Source organism: Tetrao urogallus (genome assembly GCF_951394365.1).
Source record: "Tetrao urogallus genome assembly, chromosome: 6".
Taxonomy (NCBI): domain Eukaryota; kingdom Metazoa; phylum Chordata; class Aves; order Galliformes; family Phasianidae; genus Tetrao; species Tetrao urogallus.
Window position 1 is genome coordinate 44301515 of NC_136819.1, and position 20144 is coordinate 44321658.

The 20144-nt window shown below is 35.0% G+C and overlaps 1 protein-coding gene across 3 annotated transcripts in view; it reads right to left on the reverse strand.

Annotated features, from left to right (window-relative positions):
* TTC7B (tetratricopeptide repeat domain 7B) overlaps positions 1-20144 on the reverse strand; it is a gene marked incomplete at both ends in the record, with an annotated part of 122961 nt that overhangs the window by 72198 nt on the left and 30619 nt on the right. For all 3 annotated transcript variants that reach the window (XM_079536814.1, XM_079536813.1, XM_079536815.1), the window contains 5 exons: positions 1053-1116; positions 3944-4116; positions 6131-6209; positions 18927-19048; positions 19338-19468. In XM_079536814.1, coding sequence (XP_079392940.1) covers positions 1053-1116; positions 3944-4116; positions 6131-6209; positions 18927-19048; positions 19338-19468 — 569 coding nt within the window. The remainder of the gene's footprint in view (positions 1-1052; positions 1117-3943; positions 4117-6130; positions 6210-18926; positions 19049-19337; positions 19469-20144) is intronic.

The following is a 20144-nucleotide window of genomic DNA, read 5'->3' on the forward strand; positions in this document are numbered from 1 at the left end:
TTAAAGAGGCATGTGTTCCCTTTCAGATGCAGCAAAAGCAACACACGGTATATGGAAACGTTTGCTCAGTCTAGTTTTCTAGTGACATCACAATGCAGCTCACTAGGAGTAAGGATAGTAATTTGCACTACTTTTAAAGTGTACCCAGCAACTTTAAAGGAATTCAAATAGGACAACATTCAATAAACTATTCTGATATTACTTAACTAACAGACTAGAAATTTTGCCAGAGTGTAAAAGATCTCACCTAAGGAACTTAAAGACTAAGTGCCATCGGTGTTCAGTGGGACAGTCTCATATACAATGCCTGAGATTCCAGAGGTTCCACCCCTCCAGCTAGAAACTCAGCAAGGGTTTGAGCCTAAGCTTTTCATTTCTGTTATTTGAGAATACATAGTAGAACTGACCTGGTACGAGAAAGTCAGTACATGGCAGTGGATCAGTAACTAGTAAAATCATGCTACAGGAAAATACGAAAAACTGTTAAAAGGCACAAGTAGTCCACTGAAAGGAATTACCTGCTGGGGAAAGTAGGAAACTTGAAAAAATGAAATACAATCCAGCAGAAAAGGCTGAATGTCTGCATAAATAAAAATAACTTACAAATATGACTGACATCTGAGTTTTAATGATCAGTGGAAAATATTTTTTGGTGATGCTTATTAGGCTTACCTAGCAGTCTTTGATTTTGGTTTCTACAACAAAAAACAACTTATATTTTGAAACTGTCTGAATGACACCTGCTGGTGTATCTGTGGTCATATTGATAAGTGACGAGAAAAGACCTGGCTTTGTATTCACCTGCCTATAATTTGGAGGCTATGTTCAGTCACTCTACAGGAGAAAAAACTCCTACTCATAACATCTGCAGAGCTCATCCTGCTGCTTCAGAGGAACAGAAGCTTGAATTTCAGAAGTAACTGCCTGTTTTCCTAACAGAAAATGAAACATGAGTCAAAAAGCAACGCATGACAAAAAATGTTTTCATTTAAAAAAGAAAATGGAATACACACAAACACAGGCAACATTTGCACATCCACTGTTTTACCTACCATAGATTCACTAATAAGTAGCAACAGTAAGGCTTCTTCTGTATTTTCTTGAGGACAAAAGATGCTGTTCAAAACAAAAATTCAATTATTTAAGCAGAAAATTCTACTTTTAGGAGTAGCTTACACAAATATCGTGACTGAGTACTGTAAAAACTGGAAAAATCCATAAAACACAATAGATAAATTACACTTTAAAAATTGCTTAGAATTCATTTATCTGCAGCGCTCTACATTTACTTTTCAGAAAAGTTGACAAATATAATCACAGAATCACAAGGTTGGAAAGGACCTATAAAGATTATCTAGTCCAACCCTCCTCCTAGCACTATTACTACCCACATATTGTAAGACAACAAAACAACCATGGCTGTCAAGTATTAAAGAACACATCCAAGTATCCCAAAATTTAGTATAACTTGACAACTATAAAAATATAGCCTGTGATTTAACTAGCTGTTGGCATCTAGCTACATGAACTGAACCTGCAGCACTGATTCAAAGGTCAGCAACAAGAAACTCTCAGAGGAGAAAACTGAAGAAGGGTGTAACAGATATCTATAAAATCATAAATGATATTTTTCAAACATCATTCACTGTCCTCAAAAGACTGAATGCATTTAATAATTTAATAATAAAACTGAATGCATTTAAATAATGTATTAGGCACTGTATTTAAAACAAACCAGAACATTTCTGACTCAAAAAGCTGGAGGTCAGGGGAGCATGTAGTAAGAAGTCTCCTTTAAGTCTTGCTATTTCTTGTCTTAGGTACTTGCTTTTCATCACTGTTGAAGATAAGGTACTAATCTAGACACATTGTCTGATCTGGTATTAATCACTTTGATGTGACCAAAGAAAAGCACTTAATTACACGCTCTGCTGAAATCGTGGAACTCCTTGCTTATATTTCCAAAGAACAGAAACATTATACTAGACAAAGCCACGCTTTCGAAAGGAGCTCTGTTTCTACAGAAGAATAAGTTGATGATGAAGAATATAAATAAGTTTGAAAGATTGAGTCTGAGTAAAGTGCTGTAAGAGTTCTGGTCTGAGGAATCAGAATTGCTAAAAATCTTTGAAGAGAAAGGCCATTCTACTTTGTAGCAGCAGTGTGGTACAGTGTTACAATTACATGGGGCTACTACTATATAAAGTGTTCATAAATGGAGATCTGCAATAAATAATAAATCTGCAGCTAATAATAAAAAGGTCACAATCTGGGAAAACAGTTTAATATTTACTACATGCCGTAAGAGAGGAACTGACTCTTCTTTACTTGGGAAGCAAAGAAGTTGTTTGAATGTTTGGGAAAATGTACTCATTGTAAAAGAGACTTCCTTATTTAGTAACTTTCATAGAGTGGCCTGGGTTGAAAAGGACTACAACAATCATCCAGTTTCAACCCCCTGCTATGTGCAGGGTTGCCAACCACTGGATCAGGTTACCCAGAGCCATGTCCAGGTTGGCCTTGAATGCCTGCAGGGATGGGGAATCCACAACCTTCTTGGGCAACCTGTTAGAGTGAGTTACCACCCTCTGAGTGAAAAACTTTCTCCTAATATCGAACCTAAATCTCCCCTATCTCAGTTTTAAACCATTCCCCTTTGTCCTATCACTATCAATCCACGCAAACAAAATACTCATAACAGCTCAAAACACTGCCTTTAATGACTTAACATTCAAGATATACTCAGACAAGTCTGAAATTCAAACACCCACAATTCCTAGCTTTTAAACCTACAGCCGGACAATATTCTCAAAAAAAATATGAGTCAGTTTTTTTGGAGAAAAGAAAGTCAAGAGTTTCACATAGAACAGGTAACAGCCTCCTCAAAGGAGATTCCCAAATCACACCAATTTCTTAGAATAGCTGAAATTGGAAGGTCTCTGGAGATTGTTTGGTCCAGATTTTCTGCTCAAAGCAAGGTCAGCTGGCAGATTGCTCAGGACTGTGTCCAGTTGGATTTTGACCTTCTCTAGCGATGGAGGCTCTGCAACCTCTTCTATAAAGGATGTTTTCTTGAGTTCAAATGGAATTTCAATCTTCTCTATCTCAATTAAAAATTAAAACACTCACTGTCCTACTAGAACAAATCATAACTTTGCCTAGATAATTATTTTCACTGCTACAATTCTGTTTCTCAGTTTTCCGGCTCACAGTGTTTCCAACATATATCACAGCAAGCAAGCAGTGGTTGTTGGCTACATTAAATAAGGTGATCCCTCAAGGACTTTGAACAGGTCAGCCATTAATTTATGAACAAGATTTTACTGCGCATTACATATAATATGAAAGCAACAAAGTTTCATTGGATCAAACTTACTATAAATGAAAACCAATGACTACCAAATCTTTCAGATTTCATTACTTGATTTGACAAAAGCACAGGAGATACAAATAACAAGTTATAACTATTTAAAGAGTCCAGATTCTAAGAAATATTTAACACTCCTACTAAAGCCGATTGTTTGGGGGGAAAAAAAGAAAAAACAAAACCACACAGAAGCATAAGCTGCAACTCTGCTATTTTCAAACATTTAGACAGAAACTTTCCATTTTGAAAAGCTACTTGTGATACATGCAGCAGAAGAGGTGGAAGAGCATAAAGCTGAGTAGCTCAAGGTGACAGAAAGATAGCCACGAATATTACGATTTCTTGTAGATCTCAAAGATAATATAGAACTCCACCATGTACCTCGGTATGGAATAAAAAGGTATTTGGAGGATTGAGAACAAAAGGTCTCGTGATACACTGCAAACTTCTGCCTAAAGAACATTCACACTGCCCAATACCTTCTGCATTTTCAACCATATGAACTAAATTACGCAGTGCAGTGGATAACAATTGCAATTATGGAAACAGAAGAGAGAGGTGTGAATTCAGACATACTTTTCTCCAGTATATACCCGTGGTCGTCTACTGAGTGTGTAATTTTTTGTATTTGAACCTTTCCTAAGAGGATCATCCAGTGGCGATTGGTCAGGAGGATCTTCCAGTGGATTCCAATAACTCTGTTCACACATGCCTCGTAACAAAATTTCAGCCAGTTGTCTTGCTATCGTCTGTAAAAGCAGAAGATAAATATTTTCCTTTGAAATGCTGAATGCAGTCTCTTCAAAAATACCAGATTATTTTAAATGCATATTAGTCAAGTGGAATGTATTTTCTTTTATTTTAAAGCATCCAAAATATCAGGCATTCTGTTGTTTGAAAGGCGTAAGTATCCATTTAAATTCTCTAAATGCAAACTAAAAATGGCAGTAACAAACTTCCATTTTGCCTATTACAGTTCACATAATTATAAACACCATCAACTGTTGCTCCTAATAGTGGAGCACATTCAGGTATTTTTCTGCGTATTTTATATTTTATACTCAAAAAGCTCTACCTCTCCTAACCTCTGCAAATATTTCCCTGGAGCCTATGGGACAGATGATGTAGAGAGGCCACAGGGAGTAGGGAATTGTTTCCTGAATGAACTGCTGAAGCACATGGGAAGGATCCACACAGGAGTGTTGGGAAAACACAAAGATGAAGAAGTACAGAGCAAACGCTAGGGACACACTGCAGCTCCCCCTTTTCCATTACTGCTGTGCGCCTTCATCTACCTGCTTGCTCACAGCTAAGGAAGAAGAGGTAGAAGAGTTAGGAAGGAAAAAGTGAACCTGAACCTGGGAAAGGTGGTGGTGGTGGTGGTGGGTATTTTAGATTTTGCCTTTGTTTCTCTCCATTCAATTCCGTCTTAGTTGACAATAAATTTCATTAATTTTCCCAAAGTCAGATCTGCTTTGCCCACGACAGTAAAGTTCTTTATCTGAACCCACAAACTTTTCTATCTTTTTGTTCCTGTCCTGTTGATAAGGCAGAGCGAGCGAGAGAGCAGTGGGTGTCTGGCAGCACATCACAGCTACAATCCGGATCCAAACTGATCTGGACTTCTGACAGCTAGGGCCTGAAGGTGCTAGTGTTTGTTGCTGTTGGTAAGGTTTAGCAAGAGTGAAAGTGCGCTGCAGATAAGCATGAAGAAATTTATTTTGACCACTTATTCCCAGTACCAAATATTTAAGTACAAAAATAATTACATAAATATTATATAATAATTTAAAGCTTTGAAAAGTCATCCTACAATCTTTAACTAGCAATTTAATCTGCACTTTAATGTTTACTGTCATGTAGCATACAAGCTACATAAGTATATATGAAAATGATGACAACTCAGATTACTACCAGCAAAATAGAAAAAAGGCAAGCATTTACATCAGAATTGTCAGCATTTCCCAGGAATAAATGTGTAATGATCAAGCCATGAGCAGCAGCATATGGCCTACATTTTCCACGTTAATTCCTATGTCATTTATTTCCTAACATTTGTAATATTATCCCTCTTCATTGAAATTCTGCCATTTAATAATTTAAATATGCTTTTTAGGCATTCATTATTAAATTCATTAAGAATCACGTTACCTTATTACTATTCTGGAAGTCGTAAACGTGTAGTATTAAAATACTAATCTAAGACATTTTAAATGTCATTACCTTAGAGCAAAAGATGCAAGCCTTGGCCCTTTGTTATACCAAAAAAAAAGCAAAAAAAGATAAATCATTTATTTGGTAGAGGTTTATTTTATGGCTGTATCAATAGTAAGATTTTGTCTTCTTTTTTTCCTTCCCTTGAAGAAGGATTTCTTTATTATGAAAATAAAGAAATGATAACTTGAAGTTTCCAACTTAAAGAACAGAAATGAAGACACTGCACACTGTCCTCAATCTCATTACATTACAGAAAGATGAAATAATATCCTGGTGAAAGTAGAGCAAATCACAAATTGGACAACTATGACTAAGTTTGAAAGCATTGTTGGTCAGAAACCAAAGAACTAGGGAAGACCAGTCATCAAGCATTCTGTTTTTACTTTAATAAATCACTTCAACCAAGAAACGTACCTTTACAAAATGGCAGATAACACATCCTGATCAATATGCTGTAGCTTGATTATTTGTCCCTAGCTCATATTTATGCTTCATCTACCTACTGGAATTCAGAAGTTGCAATAGGAACATGGTTTAATGACTTACCATTCGCAGATTTTGTGTAGTTCTTGTTTCAACAGCTCTTAGTAATTCTCTAAATCTACCAACTCCTCTTGTCAAGTTCCTGCACATAAACAAAATTTAACAGCATTCTCAGACATGGCAACATCTTGATATATTATTTGATAAAATCATTAAAAGCCACAGCAACTTTTTTTTTTTTTTTTTTTTCTCCCCTGTGCATCAAGATCACCTTTCTGTGAATTATACATATCTGGGCACCCCATCACTGATTATAGAGAACCTCTGCTGCCAGAGTGCTAAAAAAGACAACCAAAAACATTTGCAGATCAGCAAACAGCTCAAGAGAAAATGTAAGAAGTGATCAGTTCAATTGGAAAACAAACTGTTTCAGGCTGTTACAATAATTTTAATTTTTAATTGCATTAAAAAAAAAAGTAGAAACTGTGAGCGTTTTCTGTGGGGGAGAGGGAGGAATTAAATTCTAGCCACCTTTTAGTATCTTATTGTAGGAAAATAGGAAATAAGAATAAATCTTTCAAGACCCAGTGAAAGTTAATGTCTTAACTCCTTAGGAATCAAGACAAAACAAGGCCCAACACACGGCCAGAAGAGAGGACTGAGAGATCAGTGTTCTTGATTTCAGTTGATTTTTAGTGTGGCTTCTACAGCTCAAGTTTCTTTGCTCATGTTTCTCCCACTTCTGCTGCCCTAAACATATACACGCCCCTAAGAAAGGAGGCCTCAATCACACCAACAGTTTTAGCAGATCTGAACTTCATTCTCAAACAGTAGAATTAACAGATTAGTTTGAACGTTCCTAAAGTTTTATCTTTTTCTTACCATTCTATCATCTCTGCTATCTTATTTTTTATTGTATTTAAAAACCCTCAGGAATATCTTCTTTGATATTACTACAGCTTGTTTGTATACTGCTGACAGACTAGGTTGGCTCTTTGTTGAGATGAGGTTGAAGAATTCAGTTGTTCAACATATAACATAAGATGGCCATGTCATGACAAAGTTTACTTACAAAAACAAATTGAATCAATCCAAGGTGCACTTTGCATTAAATTATTGTTGTTACAAATTACGTGTGTATTATCTTAAGACACGGTTTTACATGCAAGTTGTATAACATTCACTTAACTTGGGCTCAAAAGCCCACTCCAAGAGAAATATTATGTATTGTGTAAGTTTTTCATAAAGAAAAGCACCATAGCACTGTGCTATAAAGCTAAATTGCCTTTCTCCTTGATGTGTAATTTGTACACAATCTATTAAAAACATCTTTTAAATTGTGATTTGATACAAACAACAGCAACAAAAAAAATCAGAAAACACCACTTTTTATTCAGATGTTTTCTTTAATTCTAGTGTCTGAGTACCTGAAACTAGCATGTTTGAAGAGATCATTCTGTAGAATTGTAAAACTCTTATCAGTTTAGCTAGAGTCCCATTATTTTACTCTTCAGATTACGCGACAGAGGTCATCACTGTTCTGCTACATACAATAAAGGATTATCAGCATATTTCAGAAACTTCAGTCTCCAGCACAGACAGATGTGTCTCACTAGCACAAGTTCACCTTTTAAAATACTTACAAAAAAGGTCATTAGAAGGAGCTAACACCTTCCAAGTAACAAAATCCATACAAACAGGTTGAAAGTTATGTTGAAGTATTCTTAACATTTTATTAATTCTGAATATTTTAATTCTTAATTTTATTAATTTTGTATTTCTTTTAATTATTTTAATCTTAATTATTTAAGAGATAACACTTTTCTAACAAAATAATTTGGTTGTACATCTAATACTTAAACAAATGCATAAATGAAAAATTTAGTTATACTTTAACACAGGACTTTAAGTATCTAATAAATACTACATCAACTTCATAGAAAAATTAAAGTAATACAGAAATTTAGCAGACTTCATCTTGGAAATCTCTCTGACCTCAGTGGAAACAGGACACATTCAGCACCTTTCTATATGTATTCAAGAGAGCCCAAACCAGACCTCTGGAATCCCAGATTGAAGTCTTCTAAGTCCTAGAGTGTATTTTAAATGAATGAAGCTTCCTCTCAAGGACTGTATTGTAAATTCAGAAATGTGCCCTCTTGACAAAAATTATAAAAAACAAAAAACCAAAAAATCTACATTGACCAAAATCTGAAGTGTTGACTGCAAAATTATCAAAAAAGCAAAAGTAACAACAAAAAAACCCACAAAAACTTGTCATCTTAAGATACTATTTTACTAGAAGAGATGAAATACACTGCATATTAGTAGAATATGCATATTCTTATAATGTAGTATAGTAGAACTTCAGATCACAATAATATGAACTCTGTGGGAAAAAAATGCTGTTTCCTAAAATTTTGTATGATATTTACATCTTTTGAAGTGTGACAAGAACAACAAAAGGAAAATCTCTATGAAAAAAGTATGCAACTGTTAGAAGTTCTCAAGGGCGCCATGATACTGTCATTATTTGCCTACAGCTTTTGGTAAGTATCTGCGAGGAACTGAAACTTGTGACTGAAGTTCTACTGCTTCATGGAAAACGCAGCAAGATTGAATAGAAAAAAAACCTAACATACAGAATTAGGTTTTGCTTCATAAAGCATTTAACCTTGATTCACTGCACAAGTGAACACAAACACAACACAAATTTGTCAAGCATCTTCTATACAAGGTATACTAAAAAAGAATACAATTTAAAACTACAATCTAAACCAGCAAACTGAGTTAAATGCTTTGAGAGACAAGTAATGAAGCAAAAAATACCATGATCAGTATGGCTGATCTCCACACTGCACTACTTTTAGCAAAGTACATTTCCTGTATTTGTTAAGTGTTTGTAATACGTGGGAGAACAGGGTGGCAGCTATTCCTGTCTAGCCAGAACTACCTTCTACCTGCTCTTCACCATGATGTGCCTTCGCATTAACAGCTCCACTCATACTGTTAGGCAGATTAACTTAAAAAGCAATGACCCACAGTGTCTGTAAAAGACTTGGAGATTCTTTCCATTCTTGAACAAAGGAATTTTAGGGTACATTAACACATGCCCGGAGCTGACAGACTTTCTAATTTCAGGCTTGACAAAAATAGACATTGTTAGTTCCAAGTTTGTTTGTATAACTCCCTTGCTACTATATTGACAGAGTAGCACTACACCAGTTAAAGACTTGGCATTAAGATCTAAGAGACAGTAATCTTCTATTGCAAGTCTACATGGATACAACTTCTATGCACATTTTAGAATTATTGATAGCATTACTGTTTAACATAATAGAAATATTTTAATTGCATCTATGCAAAGTTGTTCGTTCCTAAACAGAGCAATAAATGCAAAAGTAGAGATATGACACCAAAAAAGAAAAAAAAAAAAAAAAAAAAGCACAGGAAGAAAATAAAGAGGCAATATAGACAGACTGTTGATACAAAATCAGATAAACTGTATCTAAGCATATAGGCCAGCATAAAGCACAGGCAAGACAAATATATCTTACCTTTCTGGTTTTAAACACACAAAGTAAAATGAGAAGGAAAAAATGAAAGAAACTACTCAAGGAATAAAGATCCATACCTGAAAGTTAGGACAAAAGAACAAAACGATATTCTTTAAAACAAGAGGAGTGAGGTGTACTCACAAAGTGCTCAAAACAGACTAGGACAAAAGTGCTTCAAATTAAACCTCAAAAAGTTTGATAAGATCAATCTACTTTTTATTTGCAGTATATTTTGACATATTCTCTATTAATGTGAGAACCACTTTGTTGTGCTTTTCCCTTACGTTTTATGCATTTAAAAAACAAATATTTAGTCTAACTCATTGACTTACAGACTAAAGATGAAATTAGAATAGATTTTTGTTTAGTGAGCTTAGACCCAACCTCCCCTGCTTTGCAACTTGTTGGCTAAATTGTAGGTGCTTATTCTATCTAACACGGAAAAGCACATGCATAGTCATGGCAATGAACAAGCAAAGTTTCCTATATCAGCCTATTACCTCATTACTGATGCTTACTGTATCTCATTTAATAAGTATTCATGCTTCAAATAAGGGGAAAAACAACAAAAGACACAACGAAATCTAAATTGCTTGATAAAAGTGATAAAAGAAATTGCTTTTGGAATTACATCCATTTTCCAAATGCTCTCTCCCTCTCCTATCCAGACAAAGAAATGTAATGTTTGTAAACTCAATGATACTTTTAAAATTAAAAGTTTGTTGTTGCTCTATTTCCAAGAACTCAAATAATAAAAAATAAACGCATTTGATTTAAACATGGACAACTGCACTGTTGAACAAAGGAATGGGGGCTGGCAAAATTCTTGATATACACGCGTACACAGAACAGAAGTTTCAGATAAACTCTTTATTACTAAGAGAACACCTTCATACCCTGAGGCACATTATTTACCATACCAGAGCAATGGTTTTATGTAACACTACAAAGATTAGTGTTTTGTTTGTTTGGTTTTTAATTTTTTTTTTTCCTGGATTGAAGTTCTAGCTTATAAATGAAACATATTCAGTGTGCCATTACTGCTGCATAAGTCTAAGTACTTGAAACTGCCCAGTCAAGCAGTAACTCTTTTTGAACACACAGCAACAAAACATGTCTGAACAGCCACACTTTATATTCAGCTATCTTTCTCCTTAAGACTGTAACATTATGCATTTGAAAGTAAAACATTTATTGCCTAGACTGCAGTTCCACTAGTAGCTGAGTCCATCTAATGGTTCCCTACCAAAAAGAGGAGGTCTGATTCTCCCCATTCTCCTCCTGGCATTTGTTCCCTTTTTCTACCTTCATATCTTTCTACTCTCACTTGTTTGGCCTTGTCTCTTTTCTCACCAGCACCACCAGCTGTTATCACATCTTCTGGTGAATCAACTCAGCCCATTAAAACTAAAGAAAGCTGTGATTTCTTGGCTGTGTATTTTCTGCTGTTTTGGAGAATGAAATGAACCAAACAAATACCAAAATAAATAAATAAATAAAATATAAAATAATAATAATAATAATTAAAATAAAAATAAAAATAAAATAAAAATAAAATATACATGCCAGGAGTGTAGGTACAGGAAAGATCACAGCTGGTAACTACATCTCTTGACACTACCAACTCAGATACTCCTCAGACTCTCAAAATACTCATTGCTGTAAGTATATAAGCACACTGTTAAGGCACAACAGCCAGATTCACAAAAGGAATGGACACAGAGTGGATTAAATGTCTCACATTTTACCCCTTACGATTTTGCAAGTTTCTCTTTCTGAGCAGAGATAATGAGAAGAAATGGGGGTAGGTTAAGAAAGTATCACAGAAAGTCACAAACAAAAAGGTCCATTCTTGAATTCACAAGAAAAAACATGCTAAATGTGCCAAAAAGCTTTACTAATGAAATAAATTAACAGATGGAATGAGGCAAATAGAATCTACTCTGATAAATATTTCATTTGGTATTACACATCATTCAAGCTGTATGGTCATCAACTTTATCGTGTTACCTAGAATTACATACTATATTCTATCTATAGTTAGAAGAAAATATAAAAATTCCACAAAAGTAGAAGGAAGAAAGTGCAGTGACAACAATGCTTTTGTTTAGAATACCAAATTGAAGGTCTAGGATGCTACTCAGCTTAATACAAAGCATGACAAAGCATGGGGAACTTCAGCAGACAGAACAACACACAGTCATCATTTTACAACCTCTCTTAAAGATAACAAAGGTCAGAAAATAGCATCAGGAACCATGAAGGAAGTATGTTGTGATAAAATATGGGATTTTATACAGGAACAAAACAGCTGAGATACATCCATGTAAGAAGTGATAGAACTGAAAGAGCTAAGATGAAACAACAGATCAAATGTTTAGTCAGTGGCATTGCTCAGCAAAACACAAAGGCCAGCTCTCAGTACTCTGCATGGGTCAGTCCTCTCTGGGGTGACACAGAAGAGAAAGGAGTGTAAGGAATAAAAAGGTGTCCTTTCAATTAACGCAAACAAGGGGTGACATCTGTGAAGAAATGAGCCAAGCTGTGAGGGGGAATCCACTGCCCCACACACCTGCCACTGACTATGCCCAGTTCTTCTGACAAGGAACCTAATGCAGAGGCAAGAGAAACTTACAAGCCCTTATCCACAGGAGCTTCATGCAGAGCCCCAGCAGCAATACAACCTTCTACTGCTCTCCAGCCAGGCAAGGAGTGGACTCCTCACACCACACAACCATTCTCCAGGTAAAACACAGCACGTTTTTTTAAGCTATCAAGAAACACATCCTCATGAAACTACATGTTTCTGAAAAATCAAGAGTTCAGAAAAAAAACGGAGGTGGAAGGGGAGCAGGACATCCAAGGTAGTATTTCAGCACTAAGAGCAGTTTCTCTTCTAAGCTGAGAACTCAGAACTTGTGAATAATAAAGAAAACAGAAACAGGTTGCACAGGTATAATACAGGGTATAATACAGGGATAAACCACAGCAAATCACAGCAGACAAAACTCTACTCAATGCTAATGCTTTTCTAGAAGATAGCTAAGAACTCACACACTTTTGTTGATCAAGTTCAAAAAATGAGACTAAAAAGAATGAAGGGACTGAAGAAGATGCAGGGCAACAAAACCCATTAACTGAGAACTGAGTAAGAGCACAGCTTGGTTAATCTAGGAAAACAAAGACTAAAAATTATTTAAACACAAAGTAGGGCAGTTGAAAGAAAGAAGGAAAGAAAAGGTAAACACCAGCACGGGAGCAAAAATATACTTAACTCAAAGTTTTATGTATTAAATGAAATACATAACATTTCTAGCCATTTGATGTTATCAATTCTCTTCTGATTTTTCTCACTCATTAGCCCAGGAGAAGTCTAATTTTGATGTTACTGCTCCTATTATAGACATCCTAGAGATGTTAATATCTGAAGAAAACTCATTGTTCTCCACTTCTTGAAGTTGTTTATGTGCCGTTTATTCATCAGTACAGTTAATAAGAGTTTTGCTTTTTTACTCCTAACCCTAGTTTTTGCTATTGGACCATTTTACCAAATCAAAGTAAAACTGAAGACAAAATTTCCTATTTTCTATTGCATCCCAACAGCAAATTTGAAAATGCTTACTAATCTTTCTTTTATTCTTATACTCTTCAAAGTAAACATGAACAAAGCTGCCATGTAACTGAATATACTAATTTGGAGAAAGGCAGAAAGATAAAGCTGGAGTCTCAAAATTCATGCTATATACAGCACAGAAAACATGAGTTATATTCACAAACAGGTACAACAGTTACTGGAAAGAAAAGACTGTGCAAATGCCTCCAAGTAAACAAGCAGAATCTGTATTAGTAATCACTTATCTTTATACTGTTCCTCTGTTTATGCAGTATTACTGAGAATTCACACAATGTTCCTAAGCACGAGGCTTACAGGAATGCTTTGTTGAGGGAACAGAACATAGGACCTCTAAAAACATCCTGTTGATAGTCTTGTAAAAATGTCAGAGTAAAATAAATAAGGCAGATGATTTCACTGCTGAGTTGCTAATTATACTTCTGTCTGAATGCAGCCTCTAAGGAACCACTTTTTCCCAAGTCAATTCAATTTAAAATGCCCACATTGCAGTAACATGGGGATTTGCTGGGAGTAGAATCATCGAATTGTATAATGGGCCCCAAAGCCCATTCAGTTCCATCCCCCAGACACAGGCAGGGCTGCCATCCACTAGGATCAGGCTGCCCAGACAGACCCCTGCCATAGCTTCTCTGGGCAAAAAAAAAGGCATTAAAATATGGTCAAAAACATTCAAACATGCCTTATGCTTATGCATGGAAAAGAAATTCAAGGCACCATGCACTACCACACACTCAGAGAAAGAAACGTTCATTTCACCTTCCCACATCTACAGTACAGTGCATTAAAAAGAAGTTGAGAAGAACGTGATTTGGGAAAAGTAAGGCAGCAATGGATGGAGAGTTCGGGTGCAGAAAAGGTCAAATCTGATGTGCCTACCAAACGTGTTGTAAGAAAACATATTTTAGTACAAACACAAAATGCCTGCATGTCAACAAAAATTCCAAGCATTCTCCACTAAACTAGCTGTAGAACACAGTATATATGGTTATATGTTATATAGAATAGTTATATATTTTGTAAGGAAGAATATGTAAATCAGGAGATGCCAACAGGAATTTTCCCAGTATTCACCTGAAATCATGAGTAAAGCTTGCCTGCCTTTCTGTTCAGCTGCTGAAGCTTGAATTTCTGCAACACATCCTTGTTTCCAAGGTTTTTGCAGCAGCTACACGTTTTGATTCTTACAACAGCCAATTCAATACCACTTAAAAATTTGGAAATACTTTTTGAAATTGTTTGGCCAGTGACAAGAAAATAATCTGAGTAATGCACACTTTGAAAGAATTGATTAATTTTCAAGTGCCATTAGTTTTAATAACAAACATAAACAGACATCTGCACAGTATTCGGTTTTTTCTTAGCACAGCACCAGCCTTCTGTTTACAGCCAATCTGCATAGTCAGAAATCAATCTGATCTCTGCACTGTCTCCAACTTCAGGAACAGAGTTAACAAATGAAATAATGGAATTTTTTTTTTAACTTTTTGCAAAAAAAGGAGGTGGAGAATGAGGGCACAGATCCTGCTATCTCTCACAATAGTTTCAGAATAGTTATCACAATTTAAAATGAAAATGAGTTATCTTCTAGTACTAGACCTTCACATCTCTGTAGGTATTCAGTCACCTAGCTCTTCCAAGAGTCAATTTCCCTTATGACAACTATGACCCAAACAGATACAGTCCCTCCTTGGCAAAGTTATTCAAATACTTAGCAAATGAGCTCCTACTACTACCCTGTGTTTGTACACACATACCAAAAGCACTTAAGGACAGGCTTCTCTCTCTCATTACACTCCTGCAAGTGGCATAGTGGCAAAACAAAAGAAACAACTCCTACACAGACAAGTCCTTCACGTGAGTAACTCCGAGGAGTGTTTTTGTTATGCTTGACAGATACTTTGTAACCCAATAAAAATCAGTTATACATAGAGAATGAAAAAAAGAAAAACAATTTATTTTCTATTGTGTCATCTATTGAGGGCTGGCAACCAAGCAACATCTTTATAAAGAGGAATGGGACACTGCAGCTGTGTCAGGGTGTCAGCACAAGTATCAGCACTACAATGGGTACAGACCAGGTCCAGTTCCTTCAGGCTTTGATTTAGCAAGTCAGCAGCAATGGAGATTAGACCATATTGCAGTCTGGATCCTGGACTGTTTGCATGATACAGCAATATCCTTGAGAGGGAGCAAGATACAGGAGGAGTGACGAGAGATCTGAAAGGTTAGGGCCGGTTTTAATGCGATGGCTACCTGATGTTAGATTCCAATCAAAAAGCTTTTGTTTTTTCTTTTCCCAGCCTACACAAGTAGTACATTCCTGAACTCTATTGATTAAAAAAAAAAAAAATCTACAATTTTATAGTGTCTTGTTTTAATTAAAGCATATATATAAAGCAAATATAAGGACAGAAGGATTACTGCTGTCGATTCTCAGAGGCATCCTCCTTGAAAAAGAGCTACATTAAAGTACTAGTGTCAAAGTTTCAATGTTCATTGTTTTTCCTGGAATAAATTCAAGTCTTTGAACTCCTCCAATTTCAAATTGCAAATCAACTAACTAGATGGTAGCTACTACTGATTAAATGGTGGTTGCATGATCAGCCAGAAAGACATTTAGAAGTTATATATATTTCAAAACGTTTTACGTTTGGTTTTGGTTTGTTTGTTTTTGAAGGTATGTAAAGCCTCCTTTTAGTTTCAGAATAGCTTCCTTAACTCCTTATACGCCACAAGGCTGGAATGTTCCTCAGCTGTTAAGTGCCATTCCATGTATTTTCAAAACACTGGCACTCAGCAGTTAGTCTTCAAAGGTTTAGAATATTTTATACCTTTTCATACAAGTTAATGCATACTTGAAAGATATTCACTTAATTCTCTACAAAAACTTGCTTTCTTGACTTACAAGGAAATCTCTGCACAGTTAGTGAGAAAAGAGAAATTTTTAAATGGACCAATTCTAGGTATGAAGCAACACTCCGTGTTACTCCTAAAATGTTATTCTTCTGGGTGAAGTAAAAGTTCTCTTATTCTCTTTTCTAGTTTGTTCCTGACATATAAAGAAGAATGGATTTTCCACTTATACTGGATGATGCATAAGTAAAAGCAGTGAATAACCTAGTGAACGAAGACACAAAACAAAACAATAAAACACGAAAGGACTTTAGACAAATTCAGATCTTCATCAGATTTAAAAAGAGATTTTTCAGTATTTATAGGAATGGAACTGAAGTCGAAAAATAAATGCTAAGAAATCCATACCATTTATTCATAAGTGTATACTCAGATGTTTCATATGATGATTTATACGGCCTAACATACAAATTACTATAATCACAATTCTGGTATTAAAATACAATTTGAATTCACTCAGTAAAAAGTCGTGCTACAGTTTAGTGGAAGGAACTTTTAGTGCCACAACATCACCTCCTGAATACACACAAGGAAGACTCCACTGCACTGCAGTGTGAATACCAGAGCTGGTCTGCCTGCAAAAGCAGACAGGCACATTTTCTGTTTCACTCACAAGCAGCTAAACTTGGGTGACTTCCTGCCTCCTCCTCAGGATTCACCCCCTTTTAACATCCACAGCTTCAACTGCAAAAAGCCTATTTAAAGTAAGTGCTTCCGTTTCTAAGCTATATTAAAAATATCTACACTCCTCTGTTTGAAAAATTTCACATCATCTTTACATTTTTATATTAAATTAAAATTTGAAGTGCGTTAAAAAGCAGAATGGAAAGATCTTGTACCTAACGTGTATAAACAAAATATCAGGATACATGCTAAATTTAAAAATAAAGTATTACAAAACGTTAAAAAGTATGCTCTATATTTGTCCCTATTTATACACACATAAATATTTAAAGTAGCAGTCCTCTGTTGGGTTCTGGTAAATTCAAGTGAAAACAAACAACAAAAAGAGAAGGAACCCATAAAAGCAGCAATAACTGAAAGCCTGGCACATTGACCATATTAGGCAATCTTGACAGAACCGGGATTGGCTCTAAATTAAGAAAGGAAGCTAAAAGATATAATGGTAGAAGTATGTAAAATCATGATTGGCACTGATTTGTATTTCCCTAACACTTCTTTTTCTTTTCTACTATTTCTAGCAGTGGCCTAAAATTGATAAATTGGCCTAAATAAAACTGATAGATGACATTTAAAATTAAATTCATAATGCGTAATTATCTTGTAAACTACAAGTGAGCACTGTACTAAAGATTGGAAAAAGACTGCATGTTCATGCAGGAGTTGACAACACCATCAGCTTTACTATGAAGGACTAAAGTGTACACAGAACAAAATCAGATTTTTAAAGTTTATGCCAGACCAGCTGATATGTTCTAGGAAAAATCTAACTCCTCTATAGGCCAGATGTTCCTTAGTGAACCATTATATACTTCTTTGTGGGGTTGTGGTTGGCATTTTTTCGGTTGCTTGGTTGGTTTGGGTTTGTTTTCTTCATTTTGTTTCATTTTGCTATATGCAGAAGATGTCAGATTAAATGGACTATTTCCATTAGCAGCCTTCCATCAAAATCATTCAAAATGTGGAATCTAGCTTATTCCTTACTATGATTGTCGCTGATTCTTTCAATACATGTATATTAATTGTCTTTTGTGCAGAAGTGAAAACAGTAACTCTGGTGAAGGACAAATGGGAAGTTTTAGAACATTCAACTCCTATTGCAATTAAATGATGAAAATGGAACTGAGATGTAATTCTCATATCACGCACTATGGCAGCATTACTCCATTACTTTGAGAAGCTTAGTGACAATTCCCACCATGACATCTCAGAATAGTTTTAAAATTTGGATGTCCTTTCTTCAACCAGCACATGAAAATCTCAAACTCTTTACAGACACTGCATGATTTACCTTTACCTCTTGTTTACGTACATGAATGAATAAGAATTGTTTTTGGAACAAAATGCTTTCCCTATCCAGAATTTCATTTCAATCAAAAAGCAATTTTCCAACAAAACAAAAAGCTCTGCAAAATCTATGTGCTTTCAATAACAAATGCCAGAAATGTACTTAACAAACATCTGTGCAAAGTTCTGAAGCTTTTAAGTATGGAAAGTGGTATTCCTTTTTTCATTTTTTTGAATGATGACTGAGTTTAATATTAATCTTTTAATAGAAGCCTTATTTAAATCATAAAGGACCTCCCATGCAGGATCTAAAAGGATCTATAGAGCAGGTATAATGGAGATTGTATACTTGAATACATACTGTTGGTCTTCATGCACATTTATCCTGCAGCACAATGTTAAAATAAGTGATAACTGAAGAGATTTGTAAAAAAATTATACAAATCAACATTATAAACATCAGGAATTTCACTGTTATCAATCACCTTCTAACAGTCTTTCTAAGATTTACTTTCTAATAGTAAAATAAAAAACAATATCAAAGAATAGTTCATGCTTAAGGTACTTTAAGTTAATACAAGTTCATGTTACATATATTTTAATCAAAGGATCTAATAACAAATAGATGAATACAAAATGGACTGTCACGCTTTTCAATCAAAACATTAATACTTTATTAATACAGAAGCCTCATGATTGCACTATCCACAACTGTTAAAAATGTTTGTAAGGATAAAATACAAATCCTAAACAAAAACAGCAACAAAAATGGTGAATCAAATCTTACCCATTCTTGAAATATAAAACATGCGCCCTCTGTAGTCCTGTTTCCAAGAAAAAACCAAGTTCCTGTTCATGTGTAGTAGGCCCTGGCTTAGGGCTTCTGTTTTGTATATTAGTATTAATTACCTACAAGTACAAAAGACAGAAATGCTGACAACAAAAATTAACAAGTTTTGTAATTTCAGTAAAAGCTTTCAATGAAATCAAAAGCTTGAAAGAGTGATAAATGAAGCATTTACTTATCAGTCACCCAAATTAAAACTAAGAATTTGGTGAATCTAGTGAAAGAGAACTTTCAGAAAGGTCATCCTGCAATGACACAATGGAAAATGAAGCTGAACAGATGAGAAAACAACCAGATGAGTAACCAAATGAGTAACCATGCAATTCTTCAGCTCTACAGAGATTAGCTTACCCTTTCTATCTCCTGAAGGTACAGAAGAGCAATATCCCCAGCCTTCTCATAGCACGTAACAATTTCTTGTTCACGGTCCACATGGAGGTTGCTAGCTGAAGAAGAAATTGGCAGCTTCTCAAGACAGAGACCTGAATATAAAACAATTCCATAAGAAGAATTAAAAAGTAACATCATATAGTACTACAATACTACATAATACTGAGACCCTTCAATTAGAGGAAGAAACAAAAACACACACAAATAAATGAAGTTGTGGTCCTCTGATACAGACACAGACAAATAAATAATACTGATGCCTCTTAAAAAAAAAAAAAAAAAAAAAAAATTTTTTTTGCAACTTTGATTTGAAAGAACATTATGATGGTCTACCAAAGAAGTGTCCAGTGTGTTTCTATATTAGTTTTAAATCACTTCATACAAATCTTCACTTTTCCTGAGTGAACACAGCAACAAAAGAACTGACAAATTCCTCTTAAATGTCTCTTCATATACACCTTTATAAGGTCCTTCATTGAAAATAAATGCAGCATAAGATACTATGCAGGTAGCAGTTTAAGCAGTAGATGAGTAGGAGAAATTGTTGTGACAAATATCCAAATATATATATATGAATGCCCAAAAATAACTCAGTATAGCCAGCTTTACTAAAAAGTACCTCACTCATCAAGCACAGAAGCCTTTTTCCTCACAGGATTCCACTGGGCTTATCCAACAAAAACCTTATTTGGTGCTTTGACAGAAAAAAAAAAAAAAAAGAAAAAAAAAAAGAAAAAAAAAAAGAAAAAAAAAAAGAAAAAAAACCTT